Raw genomic sequence first — 16645 nt, 5'->3', positions numbered from 1 at the left:
GTATTTACTTGTACCATAAAGAATAATCAGTTAAATAGCTTAAATAAACCCTATATTTTTTTTTTTTAAAGATTTATTTATTCATTTGAGACACAGAGATACAGAGAGAGAGAACATGAGCAGGGGGAGAAGCAGAGGGAGAGGGAGAAGCAGGCTTCCCGCGGAGCAGGGAGCCTGATGTGGGGCTCGATCCCAGGACCTGGGATCATGACCTGAGCAGAAGGCGGATGCTTAACCATCTGCATAACCACCCAGGTGCACCTAAACCCTATATTTTTATGTCAACTGTTACATACATGTTTTCTCATAACATCTATACCACATTTAACAGCATCCATGCCCTCCCCCCCACCCCACTGGCTCTGTAATTCTGAGGAGAAAATGCATACTTTTTTCTCCCACTTTACTTCCCCACAGTAGACTGATTTTTCTTTCAGCAGTCAGTGTCAAGGTATCCAAGTCTTTCCAAAGAACTATATACACCACTGCAATGGTGATGATCCTGGGTTTTTACTGACCAATATGGTAGTAATTTACCTAAAACTTTCAATAATTTTTCTGAATAATTCCCACTCCAACTCCATCTTAGGGATAAAAGTACCTACGAAAATGGATATCTAAATTACGTAGATATAAATAAAATAAAAAGCATGGAAACGTAAATCAACCAATTTCTTAAAATATTTGTGTATGTACAACTCTGGTTCCTGAGTGGTCAGAGTACTGGTCTGTCACACGTCCATCATCAGGGCGCCCCGGTACCAGAGCCACAACAGCCTAGACCTCCTGCCTGCACACACGGAGAGCCAGGCCCTGGGTCACAGGGGTCCTCAAGAGTTCAGGGATACATCAACACTCCTTGTAGTCAGACTTCTCAAGACCTCCTGCCTCTTCCACTACAACAGCCAGACAGATGATCACTTTGAGAGAGACACTTAAATAAACATGTCTGACAGAATAAGAAAGGAGAGAAAGGAAAGGGGGCAGATAAAAAGAAAGCTATGCTTACTCTCTCTTCAAACAGTCTTCTGAAAAGAGGTCTCTGTAAAGATAAATAACTTGAGGATCTTATCTTTATCAAAGGAAGATAACAAAATGAAAACAAAACCAAACTTTCCCTTCAGTAAAAGCCTGGCTCCAGGCGTACCCAATACAGAAGTGAAATGTTAAGGAATGTCAAAGGTAGGCTGCCTATGCTTTTCTCCAACACCGGCCTGAGTCCTACCCAGAATGCAGTGGATACGAAAACACTGGCACTTGGAAAATCTCCACAGAGCCTTCCTCATTTTCCAACATTCTTCAAAAGAGAGCACAGCAAATGCCGTTTTCTGTTACTGTACCCACCCAATCTATAATTTTTTATTGTAGTATAACATACAGAAAATTTACCACTGTAACCATTTGTAAGCATACAGTTTGTGACATTAAGTACATTCACATTGTTGTGCAAACATCACCATATCCACCTCCAGAACTTCTCATCTTTCCCAAATGAAACTGTACCTATTCACCACCTAGATTTTTCCAGCACCTTTCTTAGCAGGAGCAATTAGCTCTTAAATATGTTATTTCACTCTGAATGACACAACAGCAGTAGAGTATCAGCACTGGTACTGTAAACAGCAGTATTTAAAATCATAATAATCACCAGGTAGCAGTGATAACCAACATATACTGGGCACTCACTATGTGCCAGGCGTAGTGCTAAGGGCTTTACATGCTTTATCTCATTTAATCCTCACAATATCCCAGATGGAAGTGGTCTGACTCCAAAGCCTAGGCCTAACCACTCTGGCTCACTGGCTCCTGCTATCATCATAATGAGACAGAAGCAGAGATTATTTCCCTATTTTACAGAGAAAGAAAGGAAGATATAACCTAGTGGCTCCAACAAGATTGCTATCTTTAGGATCAAGTTTAATTCTTTTTATAAAGGCAGAGAAACCAAATTATTATGTGGCAGAATGTAAACACTTTAAGGGTAAAAATAGGTGCAAAACAGGATCTACTATAACCCCTATATTCAAAAAGCTATGCTATTTTTAATCTGTACAAACTGATAAAGTCTTAGGTCTCATAGACTGTTACCTTAAAAGGCTAATATTATCAACATAATTTCTGGAGTTCCTGGAGAAGCGTGGATAAACAGAACAAGACTACACAGGCCATGATTAATAAATAGAAAAGCAACATAGCATAATGAAAAGAATACCGATTCTGAAGTCAGATATGCTGAGTTCAAATTCCAGTTCTGCCACCTACTGATGGCAAAATCTTGGGCAAGTTACTTAACCTCTCTTCAGCTCGGTTTCTTTACCTGTGAAATGGGAATAATAATACCAACCTCATGGGTTGTCTTGAGCACAATGCTGATACACTTTAGGTGTTCAATAAAGAGGAACTATATTATTTAATTTTTATAAAACAAACAACTTGGACAATTAGAACAAGAGGCACATCACTAATGAAGCTTTCCTAGGCAGATTCCAAGTGAAGATAGTCCACCAGAGCAACTGAAAAGGCAATTTAACCACTATTGGTAACTTCCAAATTTTCCCAGCCATGGAACCCAACTGCCACCTGATGAAATTTTATGAACTTCCTCTTATTTGTTAACATGGACACTTCTACCACCACTTCTTACCCATCCAATTTTTACAACTACCTACAATTCCCTATTCTATTCCCAAGAATCTGTTGCTCCTCCAGCCTTACTTCCATCAGCCCCAATACTTTTCCTCCCATTACATATAGCTGTACCCTCTTTCTGCAGTCCTAGTCACCTGAGGACTTCCCCCTTCCTCTCTATTCTTCTTACTGTTCTGTTTCTAATACTGTGGTACACCATCCTTCATGCTTCTCTATCCCTTCTCCTCTGCTTTATACTCTCTCAAGTTCCTGGGAACCTTGGTGAAATAGACTTGAGAGGGAAGCAATTAGCTCTGATGCTTATAAGGGAGGATGAAAAATGGTGGCAGAAAAGACTAAAGGTAGAAGAATATTATAGGGCCCAGACTATACGCCTGGCTTTCTTTTCCAGTAAAGACCTACTTGACAAACTCCAACACTATTTCATTTTCCCTAAAAGACTATCTATTGGCTACAGCTAACCATAATTTTCACTACCCTATCTCTATCCTGAAAAAATTGTTTTTGTTTTTAATGACTGGTCTGTACAAAACTCTTAAGAATTATCATTAGGTACAAGTACCATAACTTAAATTCTCCAGGAATCCATAAAGTCAAGAACAGGGCCCCTGAGATACCCTATACGTTCTCTCACCTGGCTGTGGAGCGACTCTGTATCATCCCCAGGAGCACTGACTGGTTTTTCACCACTCCCCCTCTCAGTCTGAACTGTGGCATCTTGTTTTCCAGAATTCTGGTCCACCGTACTGGTCCCCTGTTCACACACATTCTTTACAGTCTGGGTTGCTGCTGAAACAGTTTCTGGGACCCACAGGGAACGCTCTATGGTCTGGATTCCTATGTTATTTTGGCTGGGCCTTTCAACCAAGGCATTACTAGGTTTTTCCTGATTGGTATTCCTGCCTTCTTTCTGGCCTTCTAGCACATCTGTCTCCATTGCTTCCCCTTGAGGACTGGATGGCCCCTGTGTGGCCACCTGCTGGGAGATAGGAGAAGGAGGGTCTTTGACAGGACAACTGGGCTTCATAGGCTGTTGACTCTTCCTGGTCCTTTGTTCACCTTCCAGTTTTTCCTTTTCTTCTTCACCTTGAGTACCTGGAAAACTGAGCGAGTTCCCCCTAAAAATCAACCACAGAAAGAAACCATGTCAAGTAAGCAAGTGTGAGTGTGTGTGTACTGGCAAGAGGAACTACAATCTGACAATTTGAGAAACGTGGAGAAGGGAGAAAATAAGGACTAAGCATGTCACCTTACAAAGTTCTTCAACATAATTTCACTTTTTTAAAAGATTTATTTGTTTCCTTTAGAAAGAGTGAGCGCGTGGTGGGGAGGGGCAAAGGGAGAGGGAGAAAGTCTCAAGCAGATTCCATGCTGAGCCTGACTTGGGACTGGATCTCACCACCCTGAGATCACAGCCTAAGCCAAAACCAAGAGTGAGACGCTCAACCAACTGCACCACCCAGGCGCCCCAACGTAACTTCACTCTTGAAAACATAATGGTACACAGGACTATCCCACCATAAGAATAAAACAGTCATAAAATTTCTTCCCATCATTAGTTATGAAGTCTGAAATCTGACACAGGGAAATAAGGTAAACAAAAAGATGTAAAGCCATTACTGAAGTCATAGTCAATGAAGGCAGTTTAGAGATCTACTTCAAAAAAGCTTAATTAGGTCAAGATGTCTTATTTGGTTTTTATTGGTTCTAACATTCTTTAAATGACTCCTAGGCACTTTTCATTACCTCCTACCCCAACCAGTAATTTTAGGAAAAGAAACAATCTATACAGGATAGAGTTATACGTGAGATTCTAGCTTTGGTAGCTATACTGGTATATCTTACAACTAACAAGAATGACTTGGTTCCTTAAAGACCGTTCCCAAGATACAGCCTACTTCTTTTCATTAGTCTTCCCATTTGGCTATCAGTGATTTATTCACTTATCCCACAAGCATTTGATTAATGTGTCCTACAAACTAGATACCACGAAGCTCTGAGGTGCCCAGGGCTTTCTTAGATGTCCTTAACCAGAATAAAAAGACCCAGATTAACTCCAAGTGAGGTTACATAGAAACCTGACATTCATGTCTTATTCATCTCACTTCAAACACCTAACACAGAGCTTATTATACAGTAAGTGCTTAATAAATGTACTACGGACAAAAGAATTAATGTTCTCTCCACTGAGAGATTAACTGCAAAAATCTACTCTCAGATTAAGTAAACTAATTGTATAAGCAGCAAATTCATGTAGAAAATGCCTATAAACTTTTAACTTTTTGGTAAATTACATATTCAATGAGTCAGAACACTACAAACAAAACAAGAAACTAATGCATTTTAGGCTATATTTAAATGTATAGTAGCCAAAATAAAGATAAAAGGAATCCATTCTGAACTGACCATGGTATGACCATATCTGGATCTGTTTCAGTTTGGAGTATCATAGTTTATAAGGCATAAACTGAGACACACCTAGAAGAGAACAGCCAGGATGATCAAGGATCTAGAAACCAGATCATATGTTGCTGAAAGTATTTGGCCAGAGAAGGACAGAACTAGTACTGAGAAAGAGAAAGCTGTCTCTGATCTGGGAGGAGCTCCCACCCCTTAAGAGCTGAGCTGACAAATGTAGGCAGAAAAAAGGAAACATGAAGAGCTCTTTGAGAAATGCCCTGCTCTGGATCTTGAAAGAGAAAAGGAGAAGTTTCTGAGATGTCTATCTTGTTGAACTCAGCTTACCAAACCAGGAGATTAAAGAAAGATTTAGAACAGAGGCCTAGCCAAAGAGAGCCCGGGAAAAATTTGGTGGTCATAGCTTGAGTCCTGTCAGGAACCTCAAATGAATAAGGATATATAACACAATAAAGAAAAGGTAAGAATAATACCACCAGGAGACAGATGAGTAAAACCTACTTCTGATGAGGTTATAAGTGACCATATATATAAATCACTTAGCACAAGGGCTAGGTACACAGCAGATGTTCAATCAAGACTAGTTGCATAAAACAAAGCAACTACAAAGACTCAATTCATCTTTTCTATGACCTGAATGCTCATGTTTGAATCTTTCAGGCAGCTAACATATCAATAGCTGAACAACAATGAAAGTCAAAAGCTAAAAGGAACAGGACCTGATTAGCTATTTGAAGAATTCAATTACCACTGTTTCCCACCCTTAAAGAAGCCTTCCACATTTTACAGGAGCTGTTTATTTAGGGGAGAACTTCTGAATAGAGGGATGCCTGGGTGGCTCAGTCAGTTAAGCATCTGCCTTTGGCTCAGGTCATGATCCTGGGGGAAGAAGCCTGCTTCTCCCTCTGCCTGCTGCTCCCCCTTGTGAGAATGTGATCTGGGCTATTTGATTCTCAAGAACACCAACAAACTCATATCTAATAATCAGAATGTTAATAAAAGCACTGACATGTTTCCTCTCAATGTTTATGTCAATAAAAAACATTAAAATTATGCTGCAAATAACATTAGGAATATACCCGCTAACAAAACATTATCAAATTCTCTAGTTACAAAATCACTGAACACCACCTAATAATGAAAATACAAGCTTATTTCCATTTCCATTACTTGTACTCTATAGTACAAGTGCCTAGGACTATATCAAATACCATAAAGATGCAATCAGCCAATTCCAAACTTTAGTACTCTATAGTACAAACAACTCAGTTTCTTCAACAAATAAATTGCTAAATAATATTACTAAATAATATAAGAATTTTACATCCCAAACAAGACAGAGAAAAAATACTTTGTAACTCAAAAATTTTTTTCTGTTTCAGAGCTGTTCTAAGAGATTATGGAGTAAAGAAATCATGGGCAAATCTTAATTCCATCAAGTATGACAAACTTTAATTTAGGGTGAACATCTCAGTTTTGCCCTATGGGAAACTAATGAAAAATTAAGTCTTGTTAAAAGCAAACGTTTCCAAAACTAAGAAAAAAGGCGTACTCTTAAAAATACAGACTGATAGATTTTTTTTAGAATTATATATTTTCATAAATTTATGAAGACTGAATCATTTCAAATTGATAGAACAAGCAAATCAAGACAAAAATCTGTACCTATAAAATATTAAATAAAATTTCTCATAACATCTCATTTATAAATCCATCTAGAATATGTCACAGTCCCTCAGATAAAAATGTAAGCTCAAGTTCACAAAATGGTAGCAACATACATTCTAGATTTTGGTACCAACCATTCTGCAAATCAGTACAACTCAAAAGAGGCTATGAAAATAATGCTCACCTGATGGGCGCAGAGGGAGGATCCTGACTTCGAGCCTCATCATCTTGTTGGGCTTCACAAACACAGCTAAACACAGACACGGTCTTCGGAGGACTGAGATAATAAATTAAAGCAATATATTGTGTTAGTTTTGAATGAAAAAGTACCTCTGGAAATAATCCTTTTTAGGCACAAAGGGAATAAAATCCTTGTTCTACATCCCAAACCACCTTATGCCAAAATATGCTTCATACTTGTTTCAAATCAGCACAATTAACTCTCAAGGAAGATTCACAGGAAGATGGACAGAGGACTATATCAAATACCATAAAGATGCAATCAGCCAATCCCAAACTTTAGTACTCTATAGTACAAACAACTCAGTTTCTTCAACAAATAAATTGCTAGGAACAAAAGAGGGGGTGGGGGTAAGGAGATCCCTATAGATTAAAAGAAATTTTAACTTAAGAGACATAATCAGATTTGATGAGACAAACCAAATCAAATTTTAACTTAGAGACATAATGTGTGGACCTTGTTTGGATCTTGATTCAACCAAAATGGAAAAAAAAACCTTTTATGAGGCAATCAGAAAAATCTAAACACTGAATATTTTTTTCAACACTGAATATTTGATGACATTAAGGAATCACCGCCAATTTTAAAAGTATGATCATAGCACTGTGGTCAAGTTCAAAATAAAAATCCTTATCCTTTAGAAATAGCATTGAGATATTTATGGATAAAATGAGATAATGCTGGAATTAGCTTCAAAATAATCCAGTGGGGGAGAGTGTGCTGGAAGTATTTATAAATGAATCAAGACTGACGATGAGTTGGTAATTTCTGACACTGGGTGATGAGTACATAGTGGTGCATTAAACTATTCTTTCTACTTTTGTGTATATTTGAAACCTTCAATAATGAAATGTTTAAGAGAAAAAGAAGATAATGGCAAGTAATCTGAACAGAGCCCAGTTACAGATGACACTTTAAAACAGTGGTATTGGGGCGCCTGGGTGGCTCAGTTGTTAAGCGTCTGCTTTCGGCTCAGGTCATGATCCCAGAGTCCTGGGATCGAGCCCCGCTTCGGGCTCCCTGCTCAGCCAGGAGCCTGCTTCTCCCTCTCCCACTCCCCTGCTTGTGTTCCCTCTTTAGCTGTCTCTCTCTCTCTGTCAAATAAATAAATAAAATCTTAGAACAAAAAAAAAAAACTTTACAACAGTGGTATTGCTTCATGTGAATGCAAAAGAAGCAATGGTCATTGAAAATATTCAAGCACAGCTTACTTTAAATGATTTCTTATGGTGAACCCAACTGTAAAGTGAATAGTCAAAGATTTTTAAAATCTCGATTCTCATATACACAATTTACTTAACAATACCAATGAATTTCATCTCATTCCCTGACCCCCCAATCCAACCCTCCACCCCTGAGTTTTACCCTCATTTTTCATCCCTACATTTGGCACAAAAGGTTCAACGGCACGTTATTTCCCCTTCATGTGCACATGTACAGACTAATAACAAGTTATGTCTGGTATACAATGATGTTAAAACCAAAGAGATCAAGTATATACTCCATTTTCTTCATCTTGTAAGAAGACATAACATTAAACAGTCTTTAACAGAGTAAGGACCCTAAACTGCTTATCTTTCAGATTAAATATGCAAGAGCCCAGAGAATAACTAATCTCTCTAAAACAGAACTGAGTACAGATCAAAGGATTTACACATTGGTTAGAAACTTGCAACTGAGGGTCAAATTTAGTCCACAGACATGTTTTATTTGACCCCAAAAGTAAGAAACTTTATTTTTAAAAATCCAGCTTTCTCTTTAAAAATGTAAAGGTCTGGCAACAATAAGTTTGCATTCTTGCATGGTAATAACCAGCTGGAGTCGAATAGAAGCACATGTTCAAATGGGACACATGTTCAGCCAGCCAACATCCTTAATACTCTGTGCTCTGGCACTTGGCCTGCTTTACTTATTTACTGTACTTGCCAAGCCCGATTTAAGAATCCTCACCTATATTTCACCAGTGGCTGCTGCTAGTATGTTCATGCTGGATGACTCATGCCATAAGCCAATGAAACAATTCTACTCTCACAGCCACCAGATGGCAAAGCTTACTTACCACAAGAGCCTCAGGATGGGGTCAAACTCATCCTCAAAGCATTACAGCATTCATGACAAAGCAAAAATAACAGTTCAACACAGTAGTTAACTTGGCAGGCAGAAGAGAAAATGGCCTGAGGTTGTGGCGGAGTCAAGAATCTTTGAAGGAACAAGGTCTAAGGCTATCTCTTGTTAAACCCTTTATTACCTTACCAATAGCAGCAATAATCTGTCTCACCAACAGAAAAAGAAAAAAGGGCACTACCACATGAACAAAAGGGAGAAAGAGAAACACCTTTAAATATCTTAGTTCTAAGTACAGTAAAAGCTTTATGAGACTGAAAGTATTAGTAAGACAGCCTACATTAGATTCAACACATGGCTAAATCCTTTATGCTGGAGTTTAAGTTTTCTCCTCTATTGATAAATCATCTTCTCCTTATTACCAGAGTGGCTTTGTATATTAAACTCCTCTAAATAGCAACCAGCTCTGGTTACCTGGCAACAGTCTCAGCAACAGCAGTAGATCCATTTTTTCTTTCGCCAGTTGCAGGCTCTGAATAAAAACAAAAGCAAGGACAGAAAGGAAAGAGAAACAGAATTCAGTTAGTACCACACCTAAAAACCTGCTCTACTAATAACTGCAACAAGTAACAAAAAGAAGTAAGAATAAGTGAACACAAAGATTTCTTATCATTTAATGGTACAAGTTTTTCTCACTTGCACCAAATCAATTTTCTTTCAAACTTCCTACAGAAGACAGTTTGTCTAGAAACACAATATAATGAATTACTAAACAGTAACATGTAAAAATGAAAATTAAACAACTCCTGAATCAATTCCTTTCTTCTCATCCAAGATGTATAAAGTTTACATAAGAATATACAAAATACAAAAAAGAACTTTAATAAAAAATTATGCAAAAAAGTCTGAAATTGATGCACAAAATTTTATTTATTTTTTTGATGCACAAATTTTAAATAGTGTGCAGTTTTTTAAGAGAACCCACACACAGTACTCAAGTTCTTCCCCAAGTGCCTTTGGGACAGATACTCAAAAAACAAAACACATTTTCAAGAAAGAATCTCTAGCAAAGAATTAAGGGTGATACTGAAAAGAATCCCATATTCTCAAAGCAATGTCACTAATGCCAAAGGATTAAAATGTGTTCATGTACAATTTATTCCAGCCTTAGAGAAAATAAGTATTTTTAAACATTTCTAAAGCATTTATGACCTGACATAATTTAAAGAAGGTAGCAGTTAAACGTTAGCGATTAGAGCCTGGCTCTGAAACAGACACCTGGCTCAGGCCCTGGCTCCAGCATTTAGTAGTCCAACCTGGGAATAAACTCCATCTTCTGAGTCAGTTTCCTCATCTATAAGACAGAGATAAAACAGAACCAACCTCACAGATTTGTTGTGAGGATGAAATGAGTAAAAGTGTGACTACAGGGCCTGCCTGATACAATGCTCCTAGTATCAAGAAAGGTAGTAATATCATCCAGAAAGTTAGCTCCATTTAAGGTCTTCCCAGTTGTAATTTCAAATCTAAAGATTCAATCTTTAAAAAAAGGCCAGGGGAGGCGGGGGAGGCGGGGACAGAAGGCCTGGCTGGCTCAGTTAGTAGAGCACGTGACTCTTGATCTCGGGGTTGTGGGTTCAAGCCCCATGTTGAATGGAGAAATTACTTAAGAATAAAGTCATTAAAAAATAGGGGCGCCTGGGTGGCTCAGTTGGTTAAGTGGCTGCCTTCGGCTCAGGTCATGACCCCAGGGTCCTGGGATAGAGCCCCGCATCGGGCTCCTTGCTCAGCAGAGAGCCTGCTTCTCCCTCTCCCTCTGCCTGCCTGCCGCTCCCCCTGCTCGTGCTCTCTCTCTGTGTCAAAAAAAAAAAAATCATTAAAAAATAAATATAAATAAAGATTCAAGGCTACCACATACTCTCTTGATAGGCCATACTTGATACCAGATATAATAAAAATGGAAACATGTAATACTTTGATTTCTACTGAATAGTAAGATTCAAATTAATAAGCACTGAAAAGCAGAAGAGCACTGTAATTCGGACCCAGATTTCTGGTTCTTGAAACTACTTTGTTGTTGTTTATTTTTTATTTTAATTTTTTTAAAAGATTTTATTTACTTATTTGACAGAGACACAGTGAGAGAGGGAACACAAATAGGGGGAGTGGAAGATGAGGAAGCAGGCTTCCCCGCCGAGCAGGGAGCCCAATGCGGGGCTCGATCCCAGGACCCTGGGATCATGACCTGAACTGAAGGCAGATGCTTAACGACTGAGCCACCCAGACACCCCTTTTATTTTAATTTTTAAAAAAGATTTATATATTTGACGGGGGGAGAGAGTGAGCGTGTGTGCACAAGGTGTGGGTGGGTAGGGGCAAAGCGAGAGAGAGAGAGAGAATCTCCAGCAGACTCCCCGCTAAGCACATAGCCCAATATGGAGCTCAATGCCACGACCCTGAGACCATGACCTAAGCTGAAACCAAGAGTTGGGACGCTTAACCGACTGAACCACCAGGGTGCCCTGTTTTCATTAGTTTTTTTTATAGTTTATTTTTTTTAGGAATCTCTATGTGGGGCTCGAACTCACAACCAAAGCGGGGCTCGAACTTAGGATCCGACATCAAGAGTCACATGCTCTTCCAACTGAACCAGCCAGGCACCCCTGGTTCTTAAAACTACTTTGAATTCAGGCTATTCCATTTACTAGGTGTTTGACTCTAGGAAAGGTGCTCAGTCTTCCTATGCCTCAGTTTCCTCACCAGGTTTGTTGTGAGATTTACTGAGATATACATGTAAAATGCCTGGCATATTGTAAGAACTCAAAGTATATTAGCTAGAATTTCTTTTCTTTGGTCTCCAGAGAATGAGAGGCTCTTCTTTTTCAAGTCCACCCATTCTACCCATAGTCTTTGAAAGCTTCCTCTCCCAATGCCCTCAGGGTTTTGATCCATCAACTGTTTCCCTTATTCCCTCATTTTTAACCCATCTCTCTTCTGGAGACTTTGTTCCAGTCTATAAATCTCCTTAGGCCCCTATGCTTAGGCATAAAAATGAAAAAAATCTCCTCCAATCCTGAATTTCTAACTTGGCATATTTTTTCTTCCTTCCTCATATAAACTTCTCAAAAGTAGAATACATTTGCTACCTCTTCTCCCCATCAATCCTCAATTGCCTTTAGTGTAGTGTCCACCCAAAGCACCGTACTGAAATAGTTCTTGCTAGAGTCACCAAATGGATCCTAACTGCCAAATCCAACATACATTTTCAGATATACCTTATCAGACCCACACTTCTGTGTCTCACAATGTTACCTTCTTGTTAATTCTCCTCCCCATAGACTTCCATCTTCATACTCTCCTAGTCTTCTTTGCTGAATGTTCCTTTACAATCTTTTATAAGACTTCTTCCCGTTCTAACTCCATTAAATAGCATTTACAAACTACCTAGTGGAAAATTTATAAACTTCTGTGTCAGATAGATCTGATTCAAACTCTAGGACTACCTCTTAGCAGTTATTGTGACCTTAGTGGGGCGCCTGGGTGGCACAGTTGGTTAAAGCGTCAGACTCTTGGTTTCAGCTCAGGTCATGATCTCAGGGTCATGATCTCAGGGTCTTGAGATGGAGCCATGTATCAGGCTCCGTGCTCAGCACAGAGTCTACTTAAGACTCTCTCTCCCTCTCCCCCTCCCTCCTCCCCACCCTCTAAAATAAATAAACATTTTTAAAAAAATTATTGGGACACCTGGGTGGCTCAGTCATTTCAGAATCTGACTTCAGCTCAGGTCATGATCTCAGGGTCCTGGGGTCAGGGTCCTGGGGTCAAGCCCCGTGTCGGGCTCCACGCCCAGCAGGAACTCTGCTTGTCCCTCTCCCTCTGCCCCCCCCCCACCCCAGCTCATGCTATCTCTCTCAAATAAATAAAATCTTAAAAAAAAAATTATTATGACCTTAGGTATATAACTGGGAAAGCTCTCTTTGTGTCTGGAAATAAGAATATCTACTTTAGAGTGCTATCATGAAAACTAAATTCAGATGTAGATTCATTTTGGGTTCTCTCCCCCCGCCCCTTACCTCCATATTCTAACTGGTCCCAAGGTTCTCTCTATTCTACTATTTACCTCTCAGATTCATCCCCTCATCTCCATCCCCACTACTAATGACCCTACTTCTTGGTTAAACAAAGACTGAGTTTTCCAGGCAGGAGAACAGGAAATGGGCAAGGCAAGGTAAGGAAAAATGCACAAAGGCACAATGCTTTTTTTTTTGTTTTTTTTGTTTTAAGATTTTATTTATTTGACAGAGACACAGTGAGAGAGGGAACACAAGCAGGGGGAGTGGGAGAGGGAGGGGGAGAAGCAGGTTCCGTGGAGCAGGGAGCCCAATGCGGGGCTCGATCCCAGTACCCTGGGATCGTGACCTGAGCCGAAGGCAGACGCTTAACGACTGAGCCACCCAGGCGCCCGAGGCACAATGTTTTTAAACACTCAACTGATCGTTTTAAAAAAACAAACCTGGGGCACCTGGGTGGCTCAGTTGAGCGTCTGCCTTTGGTTTGGGTCGTGATCTCCCAGGGTCCTGGGATCAAGTCCTACATTGGGATCCGTGCTCCACGGGGAGCCTGCTTCTCCCTCTGCCTCCCTCTCTCTAGCTCTGTCTTTCATGAATGAATGAATGAATGAATGAATGAATAAATAAATAATAAAAAACCAAATCTGATATTAGTCCCTTACCTAAAATTCTTCAGTGTCTCGGCTTCATGTAAAAGGCCTTTCTGAATCTGGATCCTACTTTGCAGCCTCCTTTGTACCTTGTCTGCATTTTAGCCATACTAATCAATGTGCAATTAATTAATGTGAGAAACAGTCAACATAAGCCTACAATGTGAATCCATAATCCTACATTGTCTACCCTCTTCTGAACTGTTTCTGAATATGGAAACCAATTACTTTAGAGATACGGGTTTAACACAGAGAAACAAACAGCACCAAAGATTATAAAATGAAGCTCTTCAGTAACGAGACGGTGACTAGCCGAAAGCAAAGAATTAAATCTATGAGAATAAGACTTAAGAGACACATTTATAATTATACAGGTATTAATCACTGTAACTAGAAGATAACTAATACGTCTGAGATGATCCGCAGCTACTAATTACCCAAGATTAACATAAAATAAAACTTACTTTCCAGACTAAACTGCAAAGACTCTTCACTCGTCTCAGTCTCAGGACTGACCAGTTTCATTCTTAGACATAATTTATCATCCATTTCTGGGGCAGCCCCAGGATCTCCTTTTTCATTCCCAAGTATGGGATCGTTGCTCTCCACCATGCTTTCAGACATGACATCACTGGTTGCTATTGTGCTTTCTGGATAGTTGCTAATACCTGAAAGAAGGGAGGCAGGAGGAAGAAAGAAAGAACACTAAAATACAAACATGAAAAACTGCAATTCAAGGTCATCAATTTGCCTGTTTGGCTCCACAGCTCTGCAGGACTGCAGGGGGTTCCTAGGATAAATCCTGCCACAGTATCAACAACTACGCACTAGTTTTGACACCTGGTCTTAAGAGGAGCAACAGGATTCAGTTCCACTTCTGCATCTGGACAAAGGATGCTGCATGAGCCCTCAGCCAGCCCACATCTGCCAGCATCAGGCATAGGTAGCAGGAGACTCCAGACGGCATGATTGTTACCTCCCAGCACTGACTAGAGAAAACAAATAGGTTAATGCAGAAGACTACTGGCTGCTTCAGGGAAGGAGGATCTAAGTTTTCCTGCCCTGTCAAGCAGCAGACTGATAGCCAGGGTACTGAATAAATAGTACTTCTACCCTACCCTATTTCCTGACCCTTCCTTATAAAAATAGCTCTATTATCATTGCTTAGCACTCAGACTCTACTGCCTTGCAAGTAATAGAATAAAATCCTATAAATATTCTCTTTCTTCCTTCCTTCCACCCTTTCTTTCTTCTCATCACCGCTCAAAATCTTCTGGGAGTTAAACTCATGGAATCAGACACCACAAACTTATTCTTCCTAAGACAAAAACCAACCTTCTCAGGCAGGCCCAACTCCTCAGATCTAAAAGAATCACTTGCATAAAGAATGGTATCTCAAAAATTCTGCTTTCAATACCATTATATTTTAGTCACTCACCAATAGGAGTACTGTGTCTCTTGGGTTCCAATTTTAGGTGACCAATAAGAGGTGGAGTTGCACCCGTCAATGGTGGGATAATTTCACCTTCTTTAGGCAAAGTGAAATGAAATGGAGTTTCTGGAGGGGGTAAAAAAAAAAGATGAACAAAAAGGAAACCAAAATGGAAGTACAGGAAAAAAAAAAAAAAGTAAAAGTAAAAAGAACTACAAGAAATATTTCAATTATTCTTCTCCTGTGCTCCCCAAATCGGGCTCATTCCCAACGCCCCTCACCAGGCCTCCCAGATAATTTCCTACTATTCTCTGCTCCAGTTACAGCCATCAACAACAGGACTGACAGACACGAAGCATACAACCAGAAAACAGACAAACTGAGGAGGCCCAAAGTGTAGAGGCCCTGAGGAACAGGAGATGAGAAGTAACACGTACTGACCACTGTAGGCCATGATAGTAATACTCATATCTAAACGTCTGCACAGTGGTAAATCTCACATACATGAGCATTCCCAGTATATACATTTTGGTGAGTCATCAATAAATTAATATAAACATAAAACATTTGTCAAGATATAAAACTTCACTTTTTAACTAGGCCTTGGTTCCAAATTTTTACTAATCAGAATTAGTAAACTGCCAAAATCACACTTTCTGTTTTTTTAATTGTTTACCTCTTTTAATAAAATGACTAAGTTTGGGAGAAAAAAAAGAACTGTGCCAGACTGCTCCTATTAAAACCTAACATCTGAAAATTTGTACTTACTTTCCTTTGATGGCTCAAAATACCTACAATCTGCCATACCTAGTCACTTTGCAAACATTTTGCAAACATTTTGCCTAATGTGTATCCTAATACCACCAAGCAATTCTCCAATTCTCAGCAGACTGAATGGGTGTCTTTCAATTCTGACACTATCTACCTGGAGACAGCATCAGATCCCACAAATTAAAAGCTCAGTCCTGGGGCACCTGGTTGGCTCAGTCATTAAGCGTCTGCCTTAGGCTCGGGTCATGATCCCAGGGTCCTGGGATCAAGCCCCGCATCAGGCTCCCTGCTCAGTGGGAAGCCTGCTTCTCCCTTTCCCACTCCGCCTGCTTGTGCTCCCTCTCTCGCTGTGTCTCTGTCAAATAAATAAATAAAATCTTTAAAAAAAAAGCTCAGTCACACAATCGCAAAGCCAGGTTGTTACCTGTGTTTCTGACCAACTGGCTATACCCTGAAGATCCTACGACCTCCTCCCTCAGGTATGATTAACTTACAAGAGCTGCTCACAGTACTCAGAGAAACACTTATTACTTACATTTACCAATTATAAAGGACACAGATGAACAGCCAGATGAAGCGGTACAGAGGGTGAAATCCACAGGGGTTCTGATAGCAGGAGCTTCTGTCCCCATGCAACTGGGATGAGATACCTACCCTCCTGGCACATTACAAGGAGGAACCT

At 39.8% G+C, this 16645-nt stretch overlaps 1 protein-coding gene across 5 annotated transcripts in view; it reads right to left on the bottom strand.

The window, feature by feature from the left end:
- TP53BP1 (tumor protein p53 binding protein 1) overlaps positions 1-16645 on the bottom strand; it is a 94771-nt gene that overhangs the window by 19218 nt on the left and 58908 nt on the right. For 4 of the 5 annotated variants that reach the window (XR_004925826.2, XM_036120003.2, XM_036120005.2 and 1 more), the window contains 5 exons: positions 15199-15318; positions 14225-14428; positions 9515-9572; positions 6920-7012; positions 3284-3767 (listed from right to left, as the gene is read on the bottom strand). Coding sequence is in view for 4 of the 5 variants with exons in the window: in XM_036120003.2 (XP_035975896.1) it covers positions 3284-3767; positions 6920-7012; positions 9515-9572; positions 14225-14428; positions 15199-15318 (959 nt within the window). In the remaining variant the exon portion in view is untranslated. The remainder of the gene's footprint in view (positions 1-3283; positions 3768-6919; positions 7013-9514; positions 9573-14224; positions 14429-15198; positions 15319-16645) is intronic. The other variant, XM_078079433.1, reaches the window with a different exon arrangement.

Source organism: Halichoerus grypus, chromosome 8 (genome assembly GCF_964656455.1).
Source record: "Halichoerus grypus chromosome 8, mHalGry1.hap1.1, whole genome shotgun sequence".
Taxonomy (NCBI): Eukaryota; Metazoa; Chordata; class Mammalia; order Carnivora; family Phocidae; genus Halichoerus; species Halichoerus grypus.
The sequence above is the reverse complement of the archived record's forward strand: the minus strand, read 5'-3'. Positions and strand labels throughout refer to the sequence as shown.